Source organism: Melanerpes formicivorus, unplaced genomic scaffold (assembly GCF_026170545.1).
Source record: "Melanerpes formicivorus ecotype bairdi unplaced genomic scaffold, bMelFor1.0.p_v2 SCAF_24, whole genome shotgun sequence".
NCBI classification, from domain to species: Eukaryota; Metazoa; Chordata; class Aves; order Piciformes; family Picidae; genus Melanerpes; species Melanerpes formicivorus.
The window spans coordinates 10,182,591-10,206,984 of NW_027142376.1; the positions used below are offsets into that span (position 1 = coordinate 10,182,591).

The window sequence follows — 24,394 nt, forward strand, 5'->3', positions numbered from 1 at the left end:
AGCTTAGAAATTCATAACAAGGTTGAAAGACACCAGCACATGAGGAAAGCTGCCATTATATTGCTTAGAAGGAAGTCTCTGTTTAGTTACATACAACACAATATATGACACTATTTTAGAGCTGCAAATGCTCTCGCTCTCATCTTAAAGGAGGGGCACTTGTCTACAGCCACCACCAAGAAAAACTTCTCTCCAATGCTTCAGTCTCTGCAGGCACACGGAGAAAGTGCACCTATTTTTCAGTGTCACAAACCATTTTTTAATAGGAGATATCCCATAGGAATCCTTCCATATCATTGGAATGTAAGACTCTGCTCACACAGAACAGGTGTCACTGACAATCCAATTCCTTTGAGGTTACCTGTCAGCAGGTGAGGTTAAAGTCAGGCAAAGCTCTTTCTAACAAAACAACTATCAGACTTGCACAGCACAGAATTATTTTGATACACAACTCTACAGCAGACCAGCTCTCAAAATGAAGATCACGTTCATTCTTTACTTTTCTGTAACAAAACACATCATTGTCCAGTCCAATTTAGTACATCTTAAAAATAAAAGCACATATATACTCCAACAACCCATAATCACTATTCAGATGTCATTACATTTTACAGTACTCTGTATCTGATCATGGCATTCCATGTTGAGGGGGGTTTTGTGTTTGTTTGGGGGGGGGTTTATTTTACTTTTTATTATTATTTTTTAGCCACCCCCAAGGCAGAAAGGGACATTTTCTTCTTTCTTTGCCCAAGAGCCTCTTTTATACCACAAGACAAGTGAAGCAAGAAACAGGTTCTCCAGATCATAATGCGGCCATAATACATTGTTTAGACTCTTGTGGTATGTCACCACAAATTTGCAAGTGATCCTCTGAGCTTGACAAGAAATGGAAGCGATGCAGGTCACAATATAGAAGCCAATATGCCATCTGGGACAGAGGTACACTTTACTCTTAAGCAGGAAATCACCCATGTTGTACATTTTTACTACATTTCCAGAGATAGGGGTGCATACACACACAGATACACCTTCTGTATCGTCACAAGTACTCAGCGTCACTGCCTTGCCTAGCCAGAATCCCCTCGGGCCGTGTGAGGCCCCAAGCGTTTCGTTGGCTCAACAAGCGCCACCGAGGGGCGGGGGTGCACACGGTCTGGGAGCGGTGCCCTTGGCCCGGGGCCTTCCCGTGACGGGGAAACGGGGAAGCTTCGCGGGAAGCAGGGCTGGAGAAAGCCCCTCGGCTCGGCTCCGCTTCCCTTGACTCCCGCCGCCGCCCCGCACTGCACGGCGCCACGGCTCCCCGTTCCCGACGCTGCCTGCACGCCTGGAGGGCTCGGCGGCTGGCACACACGTGGCACCCGCCTCGCTCCGCCGCCCCTCCGCTCGGCCCCGCGCCTCAGCCAGCGGGAAGAGGCAAGCGACAGCGGCTACGTGGCACGGCCCCGCGTCCCCGCCGCTCCGCTCGGCCCCGCACCGTTCGGCTCCCCGCTCGCTGCCCGCGTCCCGGAGACGCGGCTCTTGGCACGGCTTTGCTTCGCGCTGCCTGCGGCCTAGGGAAGACCACACGGAACAGCCCCGCTCCCCACCGCCGCCAAGAAACTTGGACCTGCTCCTGCGACAATGCCAGCATTCTTAAGCCAGGGAAATTGTGATAGCCCTCCTATTTGATAGGTATTTTTCCTCCCATGTTTTGCCTCTGCTGCGGTTCAATCTAAACCCCAGTTCGGGAGCTGTTTGGCATCGTTCCGCCGTCATTTACTCCAAGGGAATTGATCTGAACCTCAGGCGCGGCTGCCCCCCACCCCCATGCTGCCCAGGGTTGGTAAGGTCATAACAAGCGCTTAGCCTCCACAGCACCATTCCCAGCCCTGACACCTGTACTGCCATCGTCCACGTCTCTCCCCAGCTCTTGCCACCACTGCAACCGCTAAAACAAATTTAAACCTCAGTTTGGAGATCAAGGTATTTCTAGAAAACAGATATATTTTCCTGGTTCCCTCGTGTCTTCACTGCCACCAAGTTCACCTTGCGGCTATGACATCATCCAGTGCTTGGAAGCGGACATATGGCTTTACTCAAAATATGCACCACTTGTAATTTTAACTCGAAGCACTCTGCAGCAACCTCTTAAAGCAACAAGAAGATTACAGCCTTGGACACTTGAAACTTCATTACCTAACCAGGGGCCATCAAGCCCTATAGATTTCTAAGGGCAGCAAAAGAAAAGTAAGCCTTTTGGTCAAGAAGCTAGTTATTTCTGAATGCATCAATCCACAATATAGTTTCTTAAGTTTTGCTTGACAAATAGTTGTGGGGTTTTTAATCAATCACTTGGTGAGCAGCTGATCCATTAAAAAAAAAAAACCTAGCATTCTACCTATAATTTGGTCACTTTCTTGGAGATCAGACAGTTAATACTTTTTAGGCCCCCTGTTCTGAAGGCTTGAATGTCTAATTTTACTTAGTTTAAAAATAACTGTTTATTCTACTAACTTTAAGGAAATACACTCTCAGCTTCTCAAACTATTTCCCTCATCTGCAGCTCCACCTAGAACATCTCAGTCTACAACAAGACCTAAGACTATTTATCCTTACCATACACAGACTCATATACACTTAGGTATTTCAGTAAAAGCAAGCAGAGTCAGTCTAGCAAAGTGCATTACAAAATCCAATGGAAAAAAACCCCAACTGGTTACCTTTATAAAACATATAAAGTAATTGTAAGCATGATTGTAAGCTGTGTTGATAGGTTGGACTCGATGATCCTCGAGGTCCTTTCCAACCTAAGTGATACTGTGATACTGTGATTTTTTTATAGCATCAGTAGTTAAGGCAGGTAGATGGCATCACTGATGCCAAAAAAAAAAAGGTTAATGCTACTCCTTTTTTGGTTAACATACATAAGCAGTTTTCAAAACTCAAGAATTTCCACTGAGACAAGTTACCAAAGCTTTAATGTATTTGCTTGCATTTACAATCTAGATCTGCCCCAATTGACTGTTTTTTTTACACTTCATCTACCAGCTGAAACAAGTCCCTCCATCCTGTCATTACCTAACTACCTTCAATTCAAGCAAATGCTGATTTCAAGAGTATCTGCCTCCTTCATTTGCTTTTTAATATCCTTCAATGGCAGGCAAGTGCAGCAATATTAATAAATACCAAACTGAATAAGGAAAGGATCTCTGTGGCTCAGGTTTTATCTCTTCCTTAAATGAGTCATAATAACGATCAGATGCTATTACTCTGCTTTTATGTAAGTTTTCAAATGCATGACTGGTTGGGTGCAGTCACTTGACAAACAAAATTAAGAATTTGCCATCAATAGTAACACCCAGCGTGGCTACTCACTAAGAAGTTTCTCCTTTCCTTTTTTGTACACAAAGTCCATCTGGAAATATGTTTGACACGTTAAAGAAATGCACGTGCTTACATAATAGTATACCCTCACAACAGTGCTGTGACAGCCAAAGAGGGGTGAAAGGCAAAAAGTCACCAGCCTAAAACAAACAATATTTGAAATACAATAGTTTGTTTGGGGTTTTTTAATAGAAATGAAGCAGCAATGTATCTAGCACTAGTAAGCATCACTAGCATTATTCAGCTAAAATCCCTCTAGAGAAGAGACAGAGGTGAAGCAAGCAATGCCCACCACAGACTGAAGCTGTAGTGTTTCCACCTGCCACAAATTATGCTCACAGATATCACACAAAGAAAACAATTTAACCTTTTCAACTGAAGCAGAATTGTCTCTCCTCTATATGTTGCTTAATAAATACCTCATTAAGTACCTCCAGGTAAAGGATAGAACTGTACACCATTGCAGGCATGTGACCTGGTAAAACGTAAACATGAACATCTATTGTGTTTGGTCCCTCTAAGCTGAGTGGCCAGGAAGTTATGCAACATCATCAGCCAACACAGCAGCACCAGTGTCATGGGTTAATGCAAAGGCTAACCTGCCGGGTCCCTCCACACAGAAGTGAGGGAAAAGTAACACACAAAAACTCAGGGTCGAGACCAAAAAAGAAAGTGAGATAAGAATAGTTTACTGAGCAAAATCAGATAATCCTAGTACAAAATCCATAATTACCTTAGCCTGTTTGTAGAAAAAAAAACCACAACAGTGCAAAGCAGCAGGCAAGCAGAAGCAAACAAGCCAAAAGCCCATGCCAGAACTACTCACCCATCCCTCCTTGTCCTACCACCATCACATTAGAAGAGTCAGCACCCAAAAAAACCTGGAACCCAGAAGCAGCAACTGGAACAGAAAGCCTCTCACATTACAATCTGAACTCCAAACCCCTTAAATACTTCACTAGAGCCAGCACTTTCGTTTCTGAAGCTGACATTACAGCAGCACAGTATGAATAACAGCAGCAGATTCAACTCAACCCGTAACATTCTCCCTCCCTACATCATGTCCAGCAGGACAATATGAACAATATACATCTGTCACAGCCCACTCAAAGTGAGATTGGTTTGCAGTACATAGAACACTCCCACTGCAGATGCCCTGGAGCTCCACAGGGTTCCAGTACATTCTGGATCAGCCAACCAGTCCAAATGGCAGGGCTGTGTTTCTACCAGTGACTCCTTCCACCCCTGCAAGTGAAAGCAAACTGTGGCTTGCATTCCAGTGCTCATCTTCCACACATCCAAGAGTGGAAATCCCTCTGTCACACTAGAGACACAGACAGGTTCCACCCCTTCAACTTGCCAAGCATTGGTTCTGTACAGTCCAATAAACTCACCTGTTCCTCTCCTCCATCTGGTTGGAGGTAGGGCTCATCTAATTCTGACAGGGATCACTTGCATCTTGTGAAGACGCTTTGGAAGTCCCGTCAGAAGGATCAAAAGCAGTATCAGCTTGACTGCTCTTTTAGGGCAACTTTCCCCTAGAAACCAAGGCAGCATTCTTGAAGGGAAGAATTTCCTTGTAATTCACATACTTGTGCAGCCAGCAGGTTTTCCATCCCACTTCCTCACGTCCTCCCCATGGTCATGCAAGTAAGACCACAAGGTACACCATGGTCTGTACCTCCCAGATTCTCTGCCTTTGACAGAGGAGCACCTGCTCCTCTCAGCCGAAACACAGGACCATAGAGGTGGGGAACAGAACATGTTCTTGAGTTGATGGACCTCCTGGGACAGTTCCTTCACAGCTGAAACACAGACCTGGACAGAGGAAGAGATTTTTCTGGCCTTGTGGAGGCCTTCTGCTTGTTTCATCCACTGTCTGTCTTTGGCCATCTTCCAAAATCAAAGATAACCAAGCAAGCAGTCACGGCTCCTTCTCTTGTTCCCTTGATGGCCTCTGTTTGTCATTATCTTTTGCAGGACAAGCTGCTCTCCCTCCATGTTTCTTTTTCCACACAGGAGGAGCAGATACTGGCAAAGACTGGTTCTCTACTACAACCATCTCTGCTGGCCCAGAGACCTTCTCTTGCTCCTGAAGAATCTGAGCACTGGATGAGAAGGGCTCGATAGACACGTACTAGTCCAACACACTGCAATGTTCTGTCTCTCAGAAACTCCCAGGTTGACAACAGACCTCTTCCAAACATTTCACCAGCTTGTCAGGATTTTCCACTTGCCCAGGGGTGAATTTCCAATTCACTAGAGGACTCCCCCGCCCTAAGAATGGGGCAGATCTCTTGGTGATATTCTTGAGAAAATTCTGTATTCCTCTGCAAAAAACTTGGCCTGCCAGTATCCAATACAGGAGCATCAGAACTGTAAACCATTGCCCCAGGATAAAGCTCGTTACCAGAAGCACTATATACAAGATGCCAGCACACTGGAGCCAGACTCCAGCGGAAAGCAAATATCTCAATAGAGCAAACAGCACAGGAAAAAAAGAAATATATATAAAACACTTTTAAGCTTCAAGCCTTAATTGAATCCTCTTGTTATCTGTCTTCTGTTATCTCAATCCTTTTGTCTCCTGCTGAAATATGACTGTCTTAAGACAGTGTCTTATTGTGCCATGAGTTGGGCTCCAAAAAATGTAATTGTTTTGATTTAAAACCAACAGGCTAAACTGCATCAGAGAAAGAGTCAAGACCCCAAAAACCTCGAATTCAAAAGCAGCAACTGGAACAGAAAGCCTCCCGTGTTACAGTTTGAACTTCAAGCCCCATAATACTTTGCTCAAGCCAGTACTTTCATTTTGAAGCTAGCATGACTGCAGCATGGTATGAATAACAGCACCAGGTTCAACTCAAAGAAAGTTAGTTTACAACACTGGAGTTGTTACAGTAATATTGACATGTGTCTATCAGAAGCCAAATGCAAGTAGAACAAGACATTGCATTAAGACATGTGCTTTAAATCTGCATTGTGAGCAGAACTAGATGGTAAATTGTTTAACAACATAAGGAGGAGCATGGCACATGTCCCAGAGGTGGCTGACATGTTCCAGCAGTTCACACCTGAAACACCATTCAAGACCATCCAACATGCTGCAGAGCAACGTCTCCAAAATCAGCTGAAGCAATATGAGATCCCAACTCCAAGAACAGCAGAGGGAAGATGTCACCATCCAGTTACACAGTCACAGTATATTAGAGGTTGGAAGGGACCTCAAGAGATCATTAAGTCCAATCCCCCTGCCAGAGGAGGATCACTTAGGGTAGTCAGTAGTCTCAGAGAAGGAGACTCCACAACTCTCTGGGCAGCCTGTTCCAGTGTTCCATTACCCTCCCTGTAAAGAAGTTTCTCCTCATGTTGAGGTGAAATCATCTGTGTTCAAGCTTGAACCTGTTGTTTCTTGTCTTATTAGTGTGCACCACCAAAAAGAGATTGGCAGAACTTTCACTGCTATGACCACAGGAATTTTTCAGGAACAAGGATCCATCTGACAAAGTGTGACAAGGGTATGTATCTTTGCCAGCAAGAGCATTAAGCTTTTGAATTAGACTTTCAGCTGGGGATGGTGGAGAAAGACTGTCACTTTTAAGAGAAGTAAAGACATGGAGAACACAACAGAAGGCTCTCATACTTCCCTTGTGAAAGAGACATGTCTGGGGGCTCACCTCAAAGTCCTTGTATGGAACTGAACACAGCATAAAAAGTAACAGAAGTACTTAGTCCATGCAGGTTGCAGAGCAATAACCTCACAGGAGTTAGAGTGACAGCTTATGTTGCTGTAGTGGTGCAATGAAGGATACAAGCTCTTGCTTTTATCTCTTTCTGTTCTTTGGTAAAAAAGATACACAAACAAGAGAGCCTGATTAGAGATTCTCCAGCCTTTTGCTAGTGAAAGTCCTGGTGTTCAGAAGTAGCACTTTTCATTAAAGCAAACTCTTACCAACTGTTTCTTGCTAGGAAAAGGTATCACCCTTGCCCTAACCTAGGTATTTACAATCACTTAGCTGTCTTTTTTCTCTATCTTAAAATAGATCCCAGTCAAGACACCACTGGCATATATTTAGCAGACATTAGTCATGGAAAATCCAGACAAATCAGCTTAGTACAACAATAACCAGGGAGAACGAAAAAAAGAAAACAAACAAGTGACACACACCTTCGCTTCACACTTCAGGGAAGCACAGTGTGTTTCAAGACACTGTTCATATACACTCGTAATACACACATCACCATAGTGAAAAGACAGACTCCTCAGTTCTCCTTTCCTAAAGGCAGACTTCAGCTAACAGATTCTGGGTATTGTAGCTGTAGAATAGAAGGGACAGTAGCAGAGGGCAGAATAGAAGGCCAAATAGCAGAACTCCAGCATATATTAGATGGTGGGAAGATGAAGGATACTGCTCTGTAAGTAATCCTCCCGTCCTATCTGCACCCTTTACTCGCATACCTCATTCACAGGAAGGTCCAGTTTGTTTGGAGGTGGGCTCTAGAAATTCTGTTCAGTTGGGGCAGCAGTGAGAATAGGTGCCCCATCTGGAAACTTCTGCTGAAGACTGTCTTTCAGCTTAAAAAAACAACACAACTTCAAGGCTGTTTCTAAGTTTAAAAATATTTTGGTATTTCAGGATATTGCCTTAGTCATACTGCCAACAAGATGTGTTTAAATGTCTTTTAGCACAGCAATGTAGTATGAAAACTGTCAGTCCTCATTCTGTATCATTTGTACAAAACACACACCTGAGTCACAACAAATCTCAAAATACCCCTCAGCAGGACTTTCTGGTAAAAGACAACTTATCCCTCAAAAACATCATGTGATGGAGAGGTCAAAAAGAATTTAATCAGGTCCTATCCTTCACTTTGACAGTGTGTTTGCCAAAAAATCATCAGCACTTAAGACTTGTAAGTCAAACCCTAAGGAACAAAAAAAAAAAAGCTCTTTCAGACAAGTCCATGATAAAGGAGGATACAAGACAATACAAGTACAGCACTGCAAATACATCTGCTAAAATGAGACTTGCAATTCATAAGGCAGGGGTGTTTCAGGGTTACATAGAACTCCAGCATTACCTAAGTAAGACAGCTTGTGCCAGTATACTCAAATAGGACAAGCATTCCATTACACAGCTTTGAGTCAATCTAGTTTAAAGCACTGGAGAAGAAGAAACAAAATCTGTTTCAGCTAACAGCATTTCCTGGGCAGAAGTCAGGAGTCCTGGCCTGCATCAGGAACAGTGTGGCCAGTAGGAGCAGGGAGCATTCTGCCCCTGTACTCAGCGCTGGTTAGGCACACCTTGAGGACTGTGTCTAGTTTTGGGCCCCTCAGTTTAGGAAAGATGTTGAGTTGTTGGAACATGTCCAGAGGGCAGCAAAGCTGGGGAGGGGTTTGGAGCACAAGCCCTAAGAGGAGAGGCTGAGGGGAGTGGGGTTGCTAAGCCTGGAGAAGAGGCGGCTCAGGGGAGACCTTATTGCTGTCTACAACTACCTGAAGGGAGGATGTAGCCAGGTGGGGGTTGGTCTCTTCTCCCAAGCAACCAGCACCAGAACAAGAGGGCACAGTCTCAAGCTGTGCCAGGGGAGGTTTAGGCTGGATATTAGGAAGAAATTCTTCACAGAAAGAGTGATTTGTCATTGGAATGGGCTGCCCAGGGAGGTGGTAGAGTCACCATCACTGGAGGTGTTTAAGATACTGGATGAGGCACTTGGTGCCATGGTTTAGTTGATTAGATGGTGTTGGGTAATAGGTTGGACTTGATGATCTCAAAGGTATTTTCCAACCTGGTTAATTCTATTATTATGGTGTACATCCAGTAACTTACTGCAGATCCAGGAGGGCATCCAGACTATCAGATACAACACTACAGAAGAAAATTCTGTAATGTTACTTCTGGCAAGCCAAGGTGTACAAAGGCTACAGAGCTCTACCCCTGTGACACGAGACAACTTCCAGAGATATCTGCAATTCCCATAATGCACATTCCCTCTTCTTGCACTTTTATGAAAATGAAATGGCTTTCCTGCTGTACAATGCTGGCACTGTCATTGGAAAATGAAAACGTTTAGCCTCCTCTGCAGATAAACAAATTATAAAATAACTGAGTCACACTCTACAGACAGAAGGAATGAAAGACTAAGAAAAAGTTTTCTAGAACTGAGTCAATATGCATGCCGGTGTGTAACTGAAAAGGCTCCATCTGCTGGTTAAAATACTCATGTCCTTTGTCACCACATGCTCTCTCTACTGCAGCAAATTTAACTCCCAGTGAATCAAAGAACTCGGAGGTTGCCAAGCACAAGCTAACGTGGACAATCCCTTCTAGTAACCAGAGATATGCTGGCAAGGTAGATTTGGGATGCTTGCATAACTGATGCCTGTTCTCAGCAACACAAAAAGGAGCAAAAGGCGTCAGGACTGACGTTTTAAATGTAAATGTTGCACTTGAAAAATACCTTTTTTTTCACCTATTGTTAATTGTCCAGATGTAAATCTAGAAATACATATTTAACAAGATTGAAGATGATCTGTAAGAAAATGTTTTAATCTCATGTTTGCATTCAGACATTTAGTGATCTACACAATTAAGTAGTTTATGGTGCTTGTCTCTGCTGCCGTCATTGGAGGTGTTCAGGAGGAGACTTGATGGGGTGCTTGGTGCCATGGGTTAGTTGTTTAGGTGGGTTGGATTGGTTGATGGGTTGGACGTGATGATCTTGAAGGTCTCTTCCAACCTGGTTTGGTTTATTCTAAGTTTATGGTTTATTCATTTGAAGCTTGCTATTCATATAAGCATTTCAGAACACTAGACAGACAGCTATCTTAATTTTAGCAAATATTTGAAATGTCCCCTGAACTTTATTATTGCAGAATACACTGTACCAAAAGCATGATGGCATTCATTGGATACCTTTTCTAGTTATGCATGGAGCATAACTTGAACAATATATTTTTAACACTTAGGAAACAGAACTGCTCTTAACTAGTACTACTTCAGGACCATTAAATATCTCCTGTAACAGATACCCTTCTGTAAAGGACATCAATATTCAAAAGCCAACAAATCAGTGATGCCAATCACACAGATGTAAGGCAGCAGCTACTCAACTTAGTACACCCTACAGCTTATTTCGGACAGTAAATAAACTACTGTAATGAAGCCTAATGTAAGTTTTCAAGTAACACTTCAAGTTGACAGCCATGGTAACTTTAAGAACTCAAAAAGCCTGACAGCACAAACAGTAGCAGCTTACAGTACTTTAACTCTGAGGTAAATTGGAGACATTGCTCATAGCCCACTGCATGCTGTAAAATGCATGCACCCTACCCATACAGCCCAATACAGAAAAGCTGCTTGTGCCTCAAAACTCAGATTCAAGTCTGCAAGGATTTCAGGCTAGTAAAATTCTCTCTCATAAGTGCTATTTAGTTAGAAGACTGCCACACCAGGGTAGAGCAATGCACTTGACTTGAGGAGAGCATGCCTCCAGTCAGACACCACAAACTTGCAGGGAAGAAGTTTCCTGCACAGCCCTCAATTACACAGTACAAATATACCCTCAGTTACCCTTGTCCAGTCATAAACAGAAAAGCACTGGTTCAAGCTTAATATGTTAATATGACAAAATTTTATGTACCAGTGTAATGTTGTTCAGAGACTTGTCCTTTGACTTACCATCACAAAAGCCTTAAGTCAAATAAGATACTATTTCATTTTTTAAGCTGTAAGTCATCCAGGATATGTGGAAAGATATGAAGCACTCAATTCTGTAAAAGCTTGTTTTACTGTACTGATGCTACTTCCATTTTCACTTATAAAATCCCACCAAGGTAAAGCAACCCTTAGAACGTATTTTAAAGGGAAATGCTTCAATAACAACCTAAGAGAAGTACTACACAGACCGACAAAGTTACCAGTAACTGGTCCAATGCTTAGTTTGGAAACCATGTATTCCAGTCTACCTGTCAACAAATACTTGGCTCTCCCTTGAAATCCATTCACAAAAATGAAGTTACAGCTAAGACTTTTCTTGAAAAGAAAAAGCTTTTTGTCATTTTCATTATTAAACTGCTTGAGCTTCAATTACTAGCAGATCCTGACAGTTAGGGTACTTCTCGCCCATTTGTGTATTTTGTTACTTCAAATGGCTCTAACATCTCAACAGACATTGTATCTATATATCTATACACTTGCAAGGCTTCACATATTTTCTTACAGATTTGAGAAGCTGGAATACCAGACACTGCCCTCTTGCATTAAAAAGATGCACCGGTATACAGGATTAGACAGACTCCCATAAAGGCGACGATGCATATTGGGGAAGTGGACTGGACTTGAGAGAGTCTTTGAGTGAAGCCTGAAGTGAAAGCCCAAAGCCATCTCTGAAACACAGCCACTGTTGCATAATAAAGTCTAAAATCCATCCCATAGTGAGCATGCACAGCTGTTAAAAAAACAAAAGTGATAGTCAACTACAGAGCTACTTAAGAAAAAAACCATAGGGACACTAATGCCCTCTTTAGTGGGATATGGCAGACCACATAACTTCAACTCAGGAATGACAGAAGAAGCAGCCTAGAAGTATGTTCTACTCCAACAAGAGCTACTTTCAGTAGCTCATCTACAATAGAACAGTGATAAAAACCAGACATACTTCACTGCAAGAAACAGACACAAAGAAACACAAACCCATTACTTGGCCATACTGCCATATAGTCTTTTGAACATGTTATGCTAGTACCGAGGTAGCATCAAGTCCTGAAGAAAACACTTAAGATTACAAAAAGTATTTTGAAAATTTGAAAGTATTACCTGCAAAATCCCTAGAGACAAAGCTGCAATATTATGTTCCTTTAAACACTACTTATGGCTGTTGCAAAGAAGCCCAGTGAACTATTCAGTAATGAACTGAATTTAATGAACTACCATCCTTGTAACTGTCAATCTCACCGATGTATTAAAAGCAGCAGACTACCACACTCCACTTCTACTTAAACTAAAAAAGAATGACCATAAGTAGCTGTTGAAGGAAGAGGAAATACAGAACAAGCTCTTTACACTTTCACAACCTCCACCTGTTTTCAAAACAGACCCTTTCTGAGGCTCTTGCTCATCCATTTACTCACCTCATCATTCTTTCAATACTTGCCCAACTTCCCCTTAAGTCCACAAAACCTTCTGCATATACATCATATGGCAAGCACACCTGTGGAGTCCCTACAGTAAGCAAACAACCTCCTTTTGTTTCTTCTGAACCTAGCACCTAACTCCGATTTGATTGTGCCTCCTCTTCCATCTTCACCCGCTCTCTCCACAAGAGAGTTAGAGAGCCTTATCATATACTTACCCCATCTTCTCCACTAGGCTGACAAGTCTATTTAATCATTTTGCATCTAGAAACCAATTTATATCACATTGTCCTGCAGTAAACCTTTTCCAATGATAACACAGTGCAGCTTATAGTATGCAAGGTAAGAAAAGAAATGTGAATTTATGCAGTCATGAATCATTTTCCTATTGTACCCTCTACTCATCCCAGATGTTCTAATCCTCAATTGTTCTCTGGTTGTAAGAATTCTACCAGACATTTGTTTCAACTCCCCCTTCTGACTTTCATGTACACATTGCCACTAAACAGTCTTCTCAAAACACCCATGTCCTAAACAGTTGATGATTCTTCAGACTGCACCTAAAATACAAAACAAGGAAAGTTGAAGGGTATTTCATACTTTAGATTAAATAAACTGGGGAGGGCTGACTGAGGTCTTCCTCCATACAAGAAGCACCAGAGCTTACTTATTACTTATCTAATACTACATAAACACAGAACCACCTGATTTACCAACAGTGGCAGAAGGAAGCGTTGCAGAATTCTTTGTTTGATCATACTTCTGCATTTTCAAGTCACAGTACTTACATTCTCAGATTTGATTCACACTTTCTAGAAAGTAATTTCAACCTACGGTTTCTTTAAGCCATTTACTTCATGTGGTTTCTCTAGAAATTCCTTTTATTTAGTTCCTACCATTCTTTCTGCTCTCTCTCTCCTTTCTAACCATTTCAGTTTTATCTCAGCTGCAGCTCCCTGCTGAACACACTCTGGCACCAAGGCCAGGCTCCTGACTAGGCACTGCTGTTGTGGAGAAACCAACTTAGATGACTCCACTGAGCACCTCTGTTCAAAACACCTACATCAAAAATGACCGCTACAGTAGTACAGCAGTTTATCCCTCTGTCCCAAGAGCCTCTAGCTAATTTCTGTTACAAGAAACCTAAATGTGCTCAGAGCACACTGACTTACATTACATCTGCAATCCTCTTTATATTTCAATTCACCTGAGAGTAACCATTAGCATCATCCACTTTGACCCTATACACTCAATGCTTATGTCACTAGCATCTCTTTCCTAGATGGGTACATTCCCCTGTCAGGTAAGGGGTATCTCCTACACAGAGGGAAGGTAGTTTCACCATGAATTAAACCTATCAAGCAGTCTGCTCCTACACAAATTTGTCTTGAACAAGCTAAAACAATTGGGATTGTGCCTTTCTGAGGCAGAGATAAGGTAAAGAAGCAGCATGGAATTAGACCTACAAAATCTTAAGTAGTCAAGCGCATACAAAGAACTGTAACAAACCAAGAAACGTGCAAAATTCATGGACCACTAAGTTATCAACACTGCTGTTATAACAAAGGAAAGACCCACTAAACATACTGATGTCACAGGAAGCTAGCACTTCATTAGAATGCAAATTCTGTCAATGTGACTCAAGTCTCCTCTTGAAGAGTAGTGGAAAGATGAAGGAAACTCGCATTTTTTTCAGTGTTATTTCTCTGTCCACCACAGCATTCTTTGTGTCACAAATCACACATCCCCACTGAAAACAAGTGACAACTTTTTGGAAAAGGTCTCGAAGGAGAGTACCAGAGAAGGGGCTCAGAAGCGCCAGACCTTGAGTCATCTGAAGAGAGGGGAAATTACAACTGTTGAACCACATGTATTTTTCAGTAAGCACAGGAAGTAGGGCAACACATGCTTTACTCAGGCACCGGCCCGGGAAGGAAGCGAACCCAAGCTCCGTAGTTTTCATCCATCTCCCCCCACTTCTCCCCCTCCAACAATATAAATCCGGCAGGGAAACGCACCCACCACCTGACCCAGCTACGCGAGCGTGTAACATGAGGACAAGGGGAAGCTCGCTGCTTGCCATGTGTGCGCACTTCTCCCTCGCCCAGGAACTCGTCAGCGAGCGGGCCGGGGGCAGGGAGAAAGGCGAGGCCAGAGGAGGCCGCGCCGCCCACCGCCGCCGGCACAAGCCTCGCAGGGATCTCACAAAGGAAGCGGGGTACGGGGCAGCGACGGCCACCGCCGGGCGCACGCCGCGACGGCGCCCCGAGCCTGCCGCGGAACAAAGGCTGCGGCCCCGCCAGCCCGCGCCGGGGGGCAAGGAGGCGTGCACGAGGCCGGCGAGTGGGCACACCTGCGCCCCCCCCAACCCCACGGCCACTGAACCCCGGGCACGCAGATACCTGCGGCGCCGCTTGCACAGCCCGCCGCCGCCACGAGACAGGGAGACAAACTAGGGTCCCCGGTGCATCCTGCTGTGCTACTCCCCACCCCATCCCAAAAGGGAATGAGGACGGCCCCACACAAGATGCTGGAGGCGATGTCCCGCTGGGGCCCTTTGTGCGCTCTTCCCTGCTCCCCACACTCCCTCCCCACGTTACCGTGGTGAGCAACGGTCTCATCTGCTCGCCCGCCCGCTCCTCTTCCATCGCGGCCCCGCCGAGATCGCCCAGGAGAGAGGAGGCAGAACGCGATGCGGACGCAAGCCGGGGCTGTGGCTGCCCGGTGGAAGCGAGCAGCACGGGTGCCCAGCAAACAAGGCGACCACGACTACTCCACCGCGCCGGGGGGCCGAGCCCAAACCTACTCGGCGCACTCGCTCCCCCCGCCCCGCGCGCGATCGGCAGCGCCGCCAGCCAATGGAGGGAGCGCAGCGCGTGGCGCGCCACCGCCCCCGCCCGCTGCGCTCCCCCGGGGGTTGGCGCGGCCCGGCAGGGTGGGGAGGGGCGGGGCGGTGGAAACGGCGGTCCCACGCGGAGCCGCATGGCCGTTACGGTTGCCTCAGCCTCGCCTCAGCCGTCCCCCTGGTCAGCTCCGCCTGACGGCGAGAGACTGAATCCGAGCTGGCAGCGCCTGTGCGGCCGTACTGAGAGCGGTAGCGCAGCCGATGACTGCTGCTGTTAGACCCTCGCTTCTCCCATCACCACTTCTCACTTGCTGGCAACTTCTGCCAACCGTCCACCGCAAAAGTTTGACATTGTCCATGCCAGGTGCCTACTTCGGGCTGATTTTTCCCCACCACCACCCCCCCCCCACCAAAAAAAAAAAAAAAGGGAAAAAAAGCTAACCAAAATAGCTCAGCTATTTCCAAAAATAGTGTTATTTGCTCTTGTATAAATGTTCCAGCATTCCTTTATTCAAAAGGCAGGAGGGGTGGTGTGTCAAGGTTGTACTTTTGGCTGGCTCCTCAAAGCTTTGCCTCAGTTAAAAGCTTTTAGAAGAAACAGCTGTTTACACGTATCTAGCAGAGATAGCGTTCTCCTTGTTTGCCTTTGTAAAGCTTACACCCTCCTTGCACACACGCAGCTTTAAAAACCCATGTACTGCTAGGACCGAACGTGCACCTACACAGCAGATGAACAATCCCTTCCTATTTCCTATGCTTGGTAACACACATCACTCTGGGACTTCTCCTAACTACACTCACTGCAGTTTGGTGGGGAGTTGTATGCCATGGCCTCTTTTTCCGCCCTGAAACCTCACACGGCCTGACCTAGAAGGCAGCCTGTCCAGGACTTCTGGACTGAGCTGTCAGTAAAGTTCTGACACGTAAAAACAATCAGTTGACATGCATCAGCAGGGCAGAGAGGCCACTCCGCTCCACAACACGTGGAGCCCTGGACCACTCTGCGCTTAGTGCTTGTTTGTTACATACGTCATGTGAACTCTGAGAGGCCCAGAAGTGTCAGGAAGAAAATACAGTGAATTCTCTGCAGGCCCTGTCCCAGCTTGTCTTCACACAGTGTCAAAGTCTGGATGGGTTACTTGAAGACAAGCACAGAGATTTCAGTATCTGACTGCAATCATGGATGCAGTGTAAGAGAAGGCAGGCTGACTGACGCAGATATACCAGGGTCAAGACTTCGAGGAGAGGGGGTCAGAACTAAACTGGGTCTCAAACAAGCCCTCTCAAATGGAAGTAAGAGCTGCTGGTCTTATCAGGAGCTTTAGAAGCAGCAAATGAAAAGAATGTGTGCATCAGCAAACACCATGCTGGACTGAGAACACTATAAAAGGAGGCTCTGCAGAGCTCACAGACAAAAATGTAAACCTGGCTGTTGAGGCAAACCAGGCCTTTCCTACTGACTGCTAGCTGGAGGCTTAGCATAGCTTCAGAGACCTCAGCTCTGGAGCTGGCCATAAGATAGCAAAAGGCTCTGAATCTTTGCCTAAGCTTTGGCAAGAATAGCTGGTTGGTGACCAGTAGTCCTCTCTATGCTTTTCAGGAAAGGCACTGGCAGAGAAGGATCAGTTTACAGATAAAAATAGTTTCCTTTTTCTCTCAACAGAAGCAGATGTCCTGGAAGGAGCAGTGGGTATACGCACTGTTGGATAGCACTGAGCACAGGTGCAATCCTAGCCATAAGGCCAGAGCTCTGGACCCGTACAACTTGGAGGAAGCTTTCAAATGAGTCACTTGGCATGGTTCTACACCAGGTCACTGTAACCTGTACACTGTGGAACATATCATTATTAGTGCAAGCTATACCTGCCTAGCTGTACTGAGAAGATGAAATAAGGCAAGCCGTGTGGAACTGATTGAACAGGGAGCAAGCTTAACACTCTTCAATCAAAGATTATGACCTGGATCAGGTCACAGATGAGTTTGTAGAGATAATAGACAGAAATAAAGCACTGGGCATGACCATACAAAAATAATAACCTTGATATCAAGTGCCTTGATGCACCTGCACTGTAACTGTTATCTGTGTCCTTTCCTCTTCCAGGAACGGCATTGGTGGAGTTTAAACTCACATAAGCCATTGAAAATGACCTTGCGCTAGACAGAATGAGTATAATGGGGATGGATTGTAACTTCAGGTCCCAGATAATTAGTATTAAATAGGTGTCTTCAGAGGCAGATCACAGAGTGATCACATTTATCAAAAAGGAGTCTAACAACATGAACATCAGTTAGGTTTTGGCATTAAATGAAGAGGGATCCTTGATGAGATGCTCTAGCACTCTTTTCCTTGGCATCAGAGAATTCCCAACAGATAAATCAAGGTGCAGTATTGCCCACCATACTTCCTTTGGCACAATATACCTAGAACTTCATCCCCAGATAAACATGCAGCCATTTGCTAGCTGAAAGACTTGTTTGCTTACTGCATTCCATCTGGTCACTGTATATATAACTATAGCAGAAAGGCCAACCTAGCTTCCCCATAACATGCTACCCAAGTGAAAAGAAAGTGATGCCTCTGTTCACATCCAGTTGACCCAAAATTCATAACATTCAAAGCCCACCTTTTCAAAAAGCCATTACTGAAATAGACACAGATCAGCTTTGTGTATATGACCAGGTGACATATGAAAAGGGATTCATAGTGTTGTGTGGCAATAAAGACGAGGCTCATTAGTATTTTTTATAAGGTAACGTACGTGCTCCACCAAGAGTGACCTGATAGTACTTTTCCTCTTTGTCCCTTTCCTCCCCTACATCCTCACATTCTTTGACATAGATGGAAGAGGCAGAAATTGTTGAATAAGCTAGATCTCTGATTAGGAAATTGTCTGTCTCCTTAAGTCAGAGCCAACGGTGTCAGCTTTACACTTTATTCACTGGCTGTTTAATTTCTTGCCAATTATAAGGCACTTACTGGTCTCAAAAGAAGGGAGTTTGGGGCCGATAAAAGCACTTTCCATCCAGCCTGACCCCAGCATCCAATCCACTCCAGTCATCAGCTCTTCTGGCAAGTATGACCTCTGCCAGAAAGTTACCTCACAAACAAGATGAAAAGGCAGTGTTTGATGGAATAAGTGCAACAGGCATTTCCACTACTGTCTATGTACCTCTTTGCTAGGATCAAACTGCAGAAAAGCCAAAGACATTTGCAAATAAAGGCAGAAGATGTTTCATTTTGAAGATGAGCGTCATAGAATAACACAATTAATGAGCACTTTAAAAAATTACCAGTTGCAGTTGTCTTAAATTGGGTAGTGAAGATTAGTTAAAGCTCTTGGGACTGTTTGGCTAGCCATCTGGAAAAATGATAAATACTCCTTCCCTTATTTATGAAAGCTATTATGAATGTTAATCCTTACAAAACTACCAGAGATATGAAACTGGATACTAGTAAAAAGTGCAACAGAAAAATTGTAATTTAATACCAGAGCAGTAATTAATAAAGTAATAAATACATCCTAAGACTTCACAACTCAGACAAAACACTAACAAGCTGTTCAGTAAGTAAATGCTGTCATATTTTGTTCATTGAATACAGTAAAAATGGTCTTGGAAAAAAAATAAAGGAACAAAGAGAAACAACTCTGTAAATGAAGATCATCCTATAAGGCACATGAACAACAGGTCAAATCAAAACTAATAGCAACCTGCATTCTGGCAGATCCTAAACTAAGGTGTGCAAGTGCTGCCAAGTGCTTGTCTCCACACCTTTTGTGGGTGGAATATTAAATGCAAAATAGTGATTCAGTATATGGTCAGTGATCAAAGTTATTCCTCTTTCTTTCCAGAAGATGTATTGTTCTACGTGGGTATTAAATGCTTATGAAGAAATAATCACAGGCTTGAGGAGTTAATAATCTGAAGCTAAGAGGAAAAAAAAAACCAAAAACCCAAGCAGACTAGAAGACAAATGTAGCATGTTTGAGGTACACCAAAATTGCCAAATTCCAAAGCTGAGGTGTAATCAATACCTCTCCTAAAACTCTCTCTGTTGTGATGCCCTCAAAAGATTTCGGTGTCAATAAATCAGTGATGTCACCATCATTACAGTCACTAGTGTGAGTGAGTGCGGGTTCAGCTGATTAGAATAGATTTGAAAGGTATATAGCAAGTCAAGACAGTATCACAGTATCACAGTATCACTTAGGTTGGAAAGGACCTCGAGGATCATCGAGTCCAACCTATCAACACAGACCCCATGACTAGAGGTTACTTAAGAAACAAAATCACTTCCACATCATTTTATCTCTCCATTTTTCCTGTCTTTTAGAAGATGTATTTCATTTCTTTGTAATGCCACATGAAGAGAAAGAAAATGTCACCTTTTTAAATGGATATATGTTCAAGCTCTTATGGTTTTTTAATAAATTTCTTTCAGTTTATCTTAAAAAAAAAGAAGAAAATAAAAGAAAGAAAGAAAAGAAAAGAAGAATCTACTGTTTTCTGGTACATCACAATGCTGAAATCAGACAGAATCAGACCTCTGACAGAAGGAAAAGGTTTACTAGCTTAAGCATATGGAACCTGGCCATTGTAGAAGACATGGTCAGATAGTATGAAAGGTCTCTAACAAACTAAGAAATGTTTTGATTGTGTGTCCATCTATTGCTATTTATCTTTAGTATGCCTTACTCATACACAGTACCTACCTTGTCCAAATACAGTAACAGAAATAAGGAACTTGGTGATCAACAGTAAGCAGCAGTAGACCTCAAAGAAAAAACAATCAGTTACATTTCTACACAGGTGAAAATATAGAGAGTTGATTTTTAAACATCATTTTCTATTTCTTCTCCCATCCAACTTGTGTGCAACATTTAAAATGCAAGAATTTTCAGTTCTTTATAAAGAAAAGCAGTGAAATCCAGCCTCAGACTTCATTATAGGCTTAATGCTCACTGGATCAGGGCACCAACTCATCATCACCATGGCTGTCTTACTACAAGAAAAGGTCTTCTTGGCATTCCTCCTTCACATTGTTTAGCTCTATGGTAGCCATCATATTGACTTTTTTTTCCCTTGGACAAAGAAAGGAACAGCTGCTTAACTTAAAAGACAGCATTGGCACAATTTAGGCTGGGAAAAGTTTCTAGATATCAGATGAATGAAGGTCTAATGAATGAAGGTTGTCTAGGACAACCTTTAGAAAGCAAAAAACTACTTAGTGTAATGTAGGCTTTGATGTAGTCCTTGAGAATTTTAGCACATAGATGCCTACAATAGGAAATCACTAATAAGAAGTTTTGTCCAATTGTGTGATCTCACATGTTTCACATCTGCTCTTGTTCCTTGTTATCTATACAGGTTCTCAGTGTAATATTTTAAGCTCACCTATGCAGGCCTTCAGAGCATCAAAGCAATACCTTTTATATTATAGCAATAGTTAGCCTAAAGTGCCAAGGTTACTCTTTGGCCCATTCAATATTAAGAGTGAGTCATCTTCTGTAAAAAATTTTCACATGCACAGAACTAAGCAAATGAACACAGAAGATTTTCATATATCCTGGGTTCCAGGTAGCTGAGGTGAATTGTGCAACATGGGTCACCAAATCTCTTTTCCCATACAGCTCTTTAGATGATGATATTCTTCCCACACAATTTCTCTTCCATCACCCCAGGGAGTTTAATCATACCTGTTGTGATGAAAAGCCGACTTCTAAATTACTTTGGACACCCTCTGGACTCAGTTCCAAAACACCCAATTACCTACCTGCCAATTATCTACATACAAAATGCCTTCAGAGTTGGAATTTCTCTTTTACAATGCTTCGCCTAGGACGTGGTGACTATGTCTTTAAAACCAGTTGTAACATCATCTGCATTAACATTATTTCCCTTTCTTTCAGTAATCATTTTAAGCATAAAATTTGGAGGGTTTAAAACTTGTTGTTGTTAGAACCAGTCTTTACTCAGTACTCTATCACTAGCCTCATTTTTCACAGTATCACAGTGTCACCAAGGTTGGAAGAGACCTCAAAGATCGAGTCCAACCTGTCACCACAGACCTCATGACTAGACCATGGCACCAAGTGCCACATCCAATCCCCTCTTGAACACCTCCAGGGATGGTGACTCCACCACCTCCCTGGGCAGCACATTCCAATGACAAATGACTCTCTCAGTGAAGAACTTTCTCCTCGCCTCGAGCCTAAACCTCCCCTGGTGCAGCTTGAGACTGTATCCTCTTGTTCTGGTGCTGATTGCTAGAGAGAGGAGACCAACCCCTTCCTGGCTACAACCACCTTTCAGGTAGTTGTAGAGGGCAATGAGGTCACCCCTGAGCCTCCTCTTCTCCAGGCTAAACAATCCTAGCTCCCTCAGCCTCTCCTCATAGGGGTTGTGCTCAAGGCCTCTGAACTAAAAGTAACAGAAACAATTGCTGCCTTTCCAAATGAAGTATCTTTACTAGGTACTAAGTTTTCAATTCACTGCTGTGGGCTTTGCTTTCAGACCAACAAACACAGTCAAAAGGATGACTGACTTCAGATACTTCTCTATTTGAGAAGTTTCAGCTCTTGAGAAGTAAGGTACTCGGGGACGGAAAAATAAGGACATAACAAAGTCACATCTCATTAATATTTAAATAAAGCTTTATATCATATTATAACAAGGTATCTAGTTACAAACTGCAACCTAAGTGTTTTACTGAATACTATCAAATTGATTAAACATTGTCTTTTCTAACTCTTATGTTCCAGCATAACCCTACTTATTTCTATCTTCCCCACAAATGTTAGAAACTTTTACTTTAAAAGGGGAATTAAGAAAGAAGATAGGAACTGGCAAGTAGACACCAGTAAGACCAAGAGGCAACTTTCACCTCTGGCCTCCTGTGAGAGAACACATTTGAATGTTGCTTCTAATAGAGCATGGAAAGGATAGTGAGAAGTGTGTTTGTTGATGAAGGACGTGGCTGATGCAAATGAGGTTACATGTCCCACTAGGCACAGATTTGTGATATTTTGGGGGAGGAAGTGGGTGGCCTACTTTGCTTCCTCCCTCCCTTAAAGAGAAATACTTACTGCATCAGCCCCACTATCTCTGGTTTTCTGACACTGATGGAGGAGCATGGATATAAGGAACCTTTATTTACAACTCAAATTCGTGTCCTACATTTTTCTGTGTTGTAATTAACCATAAGACAATAGTGCTGCTAATGAGCTGTATGTATTCCCTAATGCAAATCAAATGAGGAATTAGTGATGTTATAACTTCCTTTTAAGGGAACTGTTGTCAAAGTCCCTTGTAACGACTAGAAAATTCAAGTATCCTCTGTGAGACCTCTAAAGAATAAATACCATAATAACATACTACATTAAGATTCTCAACTGAAAGGAAAAAGAATAGATGGCAACTTTACCTGCATTGTTCAGATGATAAAGTGATTATAGCACAAACCCAGAGGTTATTGTCCCTCTGAATATTTTTCTTAGCAAAGACAACTCATCACAAATCACCAACAGGTAACATAAAATGAAGTAATACTTTCCAGGTTCTTGTAACCTGATCCATACCTGCAAAAAAAAACAGCCAGGAAGGGACTTTTGACAAGGGCTTGTAGTGATAGGACAAAAGGGAATGGAATGTCTAAGCTTGAGGGGGTAGATTTAGTCTAAATATTAGGATTAAGTTCTTTACAGTGAGGGTGGTGAAACAATGGAACAGGTTGCCCAGCGAGGTCACGGATGCCCCCTCCCTGGAGGTGTTCAAGGCCAGGCTGGAGGAGGCCTTGAGCAACCTGGTCTAGTGGAGGATGTCCCTGCCCACAGCAGGGGAGCTGGAACTAGATGATCTTTAAGGTCCCTTCCAACCTAAACCATTCTATAAATCTATGAATCTTTTTCTTAATGAAGTGTAGTATCTAAGAGGGGAGGATGTCTTTCCAAAGAATCTAGAAAAATCAGTTCACAGCTGGGCCACTCTCAAAGTGCACTCTTGTTCTGGATTCTTCCTCTTCTAATGACTATTTCCAGTCTGGAAAATGTGTGGCACAATTCTTTGCCCAGGCTACTCCGGGCAAAGAAGCTCTGAGGGTTAGAGCAAGAAGAAAGCAGGCTGAAATACAAATGGGCAACTAAGGAAAGCAAAATATAGCATGATCTGTCATCATGATATGTCTCTATTCCTAAATTGCTTGTACTCCAGACTAGAAGATTTACTGAGTGAGCTGGCAGTATGCTTAGAAGTGATGCTCCAGGCCATCACAGGGAAAATGGAAACTCCTTCCTGTACTTTCTGTGCTATACTATGTAAGCTCTTATAATATTTATGAAAGTACCAAATTGTAACTAAAGACTATCCGGGACAATTGTTCTGTCAACAAAAGAACACAGGTTTCTGCAGCACCCTGGTAACTGAGCAGGAGTCAAGTTACCTCCCATCAGCCAGCGGGGAAGCTAAGTTTTCCCTTGCGATTGTGAACCACCAAACTGGTTTTGGCAAGATACAAATAGCTGTGTCCCTCAGACATCTAGGCACTGAACTTCCAGTTATGGAGAAGTCACATTTCAAGAGTTTCAGCCCTGAATGATGGACTTCACCTTAAATCAGCAGCAACTGCAAAATTATTTGCCTGTCAAGTTACAGGCCAATGTTGGGATAAAAAATCAGAGAAAATCAGCAACAGTTTGATCAAGTACTTGGATTTGTCTAGCAAAGGACTGAAATGCCTATAACCATACCACACAGCTTTTCAATTTTAGTAAAATTTGTTCATCTCAAAAGTGTAATAATTTAAATACCAAATAGTCAAACCTGGGAAAAAACAAATAAAATAAGGATAAATCTTGAACCTAATTCATAATTCTCATTTTAAGTCAACTCTCAGTTACAAAACCCTCGCTTGTTTTCGTGACTGCCACATCACAGTATCACAGTATCACTGAGGTTGGAAGAGACCTCGAGGATCATCGAGTCCAACCTATCAACACAGACCCCATGACTAGACCATGGCACCAAGTGCCACGTCCAATCTCCTCTTGAACACC

At 43.3% G+C, this 24,394-nt stretch overlaps 1 protein-coding gene across 9 annotated transcripts in view; it reads right to left on the reverse strand.

The window, feature by feature from the left end:
- Positions 1–15,308, reverse strand: part of SLC4A7 (solute carrier family 4 member 7) — a 103,051-nt gene extending 87,743 nt beyond the window's left edge. For 3 of the 9 annotated variants that reach the window (XM_068152888.1, XM_068152887.1, XM_068152885.1), the window contains exon 1: positions 15,100–15,305. In XM_068152888.1, the coding sequence (XP_068008989.1) occupies positions 15,100–15,147 (48 nt within the window). In that variant the 5' untranslated portion in view covers positions 15,148–15,305. Of the gene's footprint in view, positions 1–4,189; positions 4,427–15,099 lie in introns of those variants that run through there. The other 6 variants (XM_068152889.1, XM_068152880.1, XM_068152886.1 and 3 more) reach the window with 4 other exon arrangements.
- Between the last annotated feature and the right edge of the window lie 9,086 nt (positions 15,309–24,394).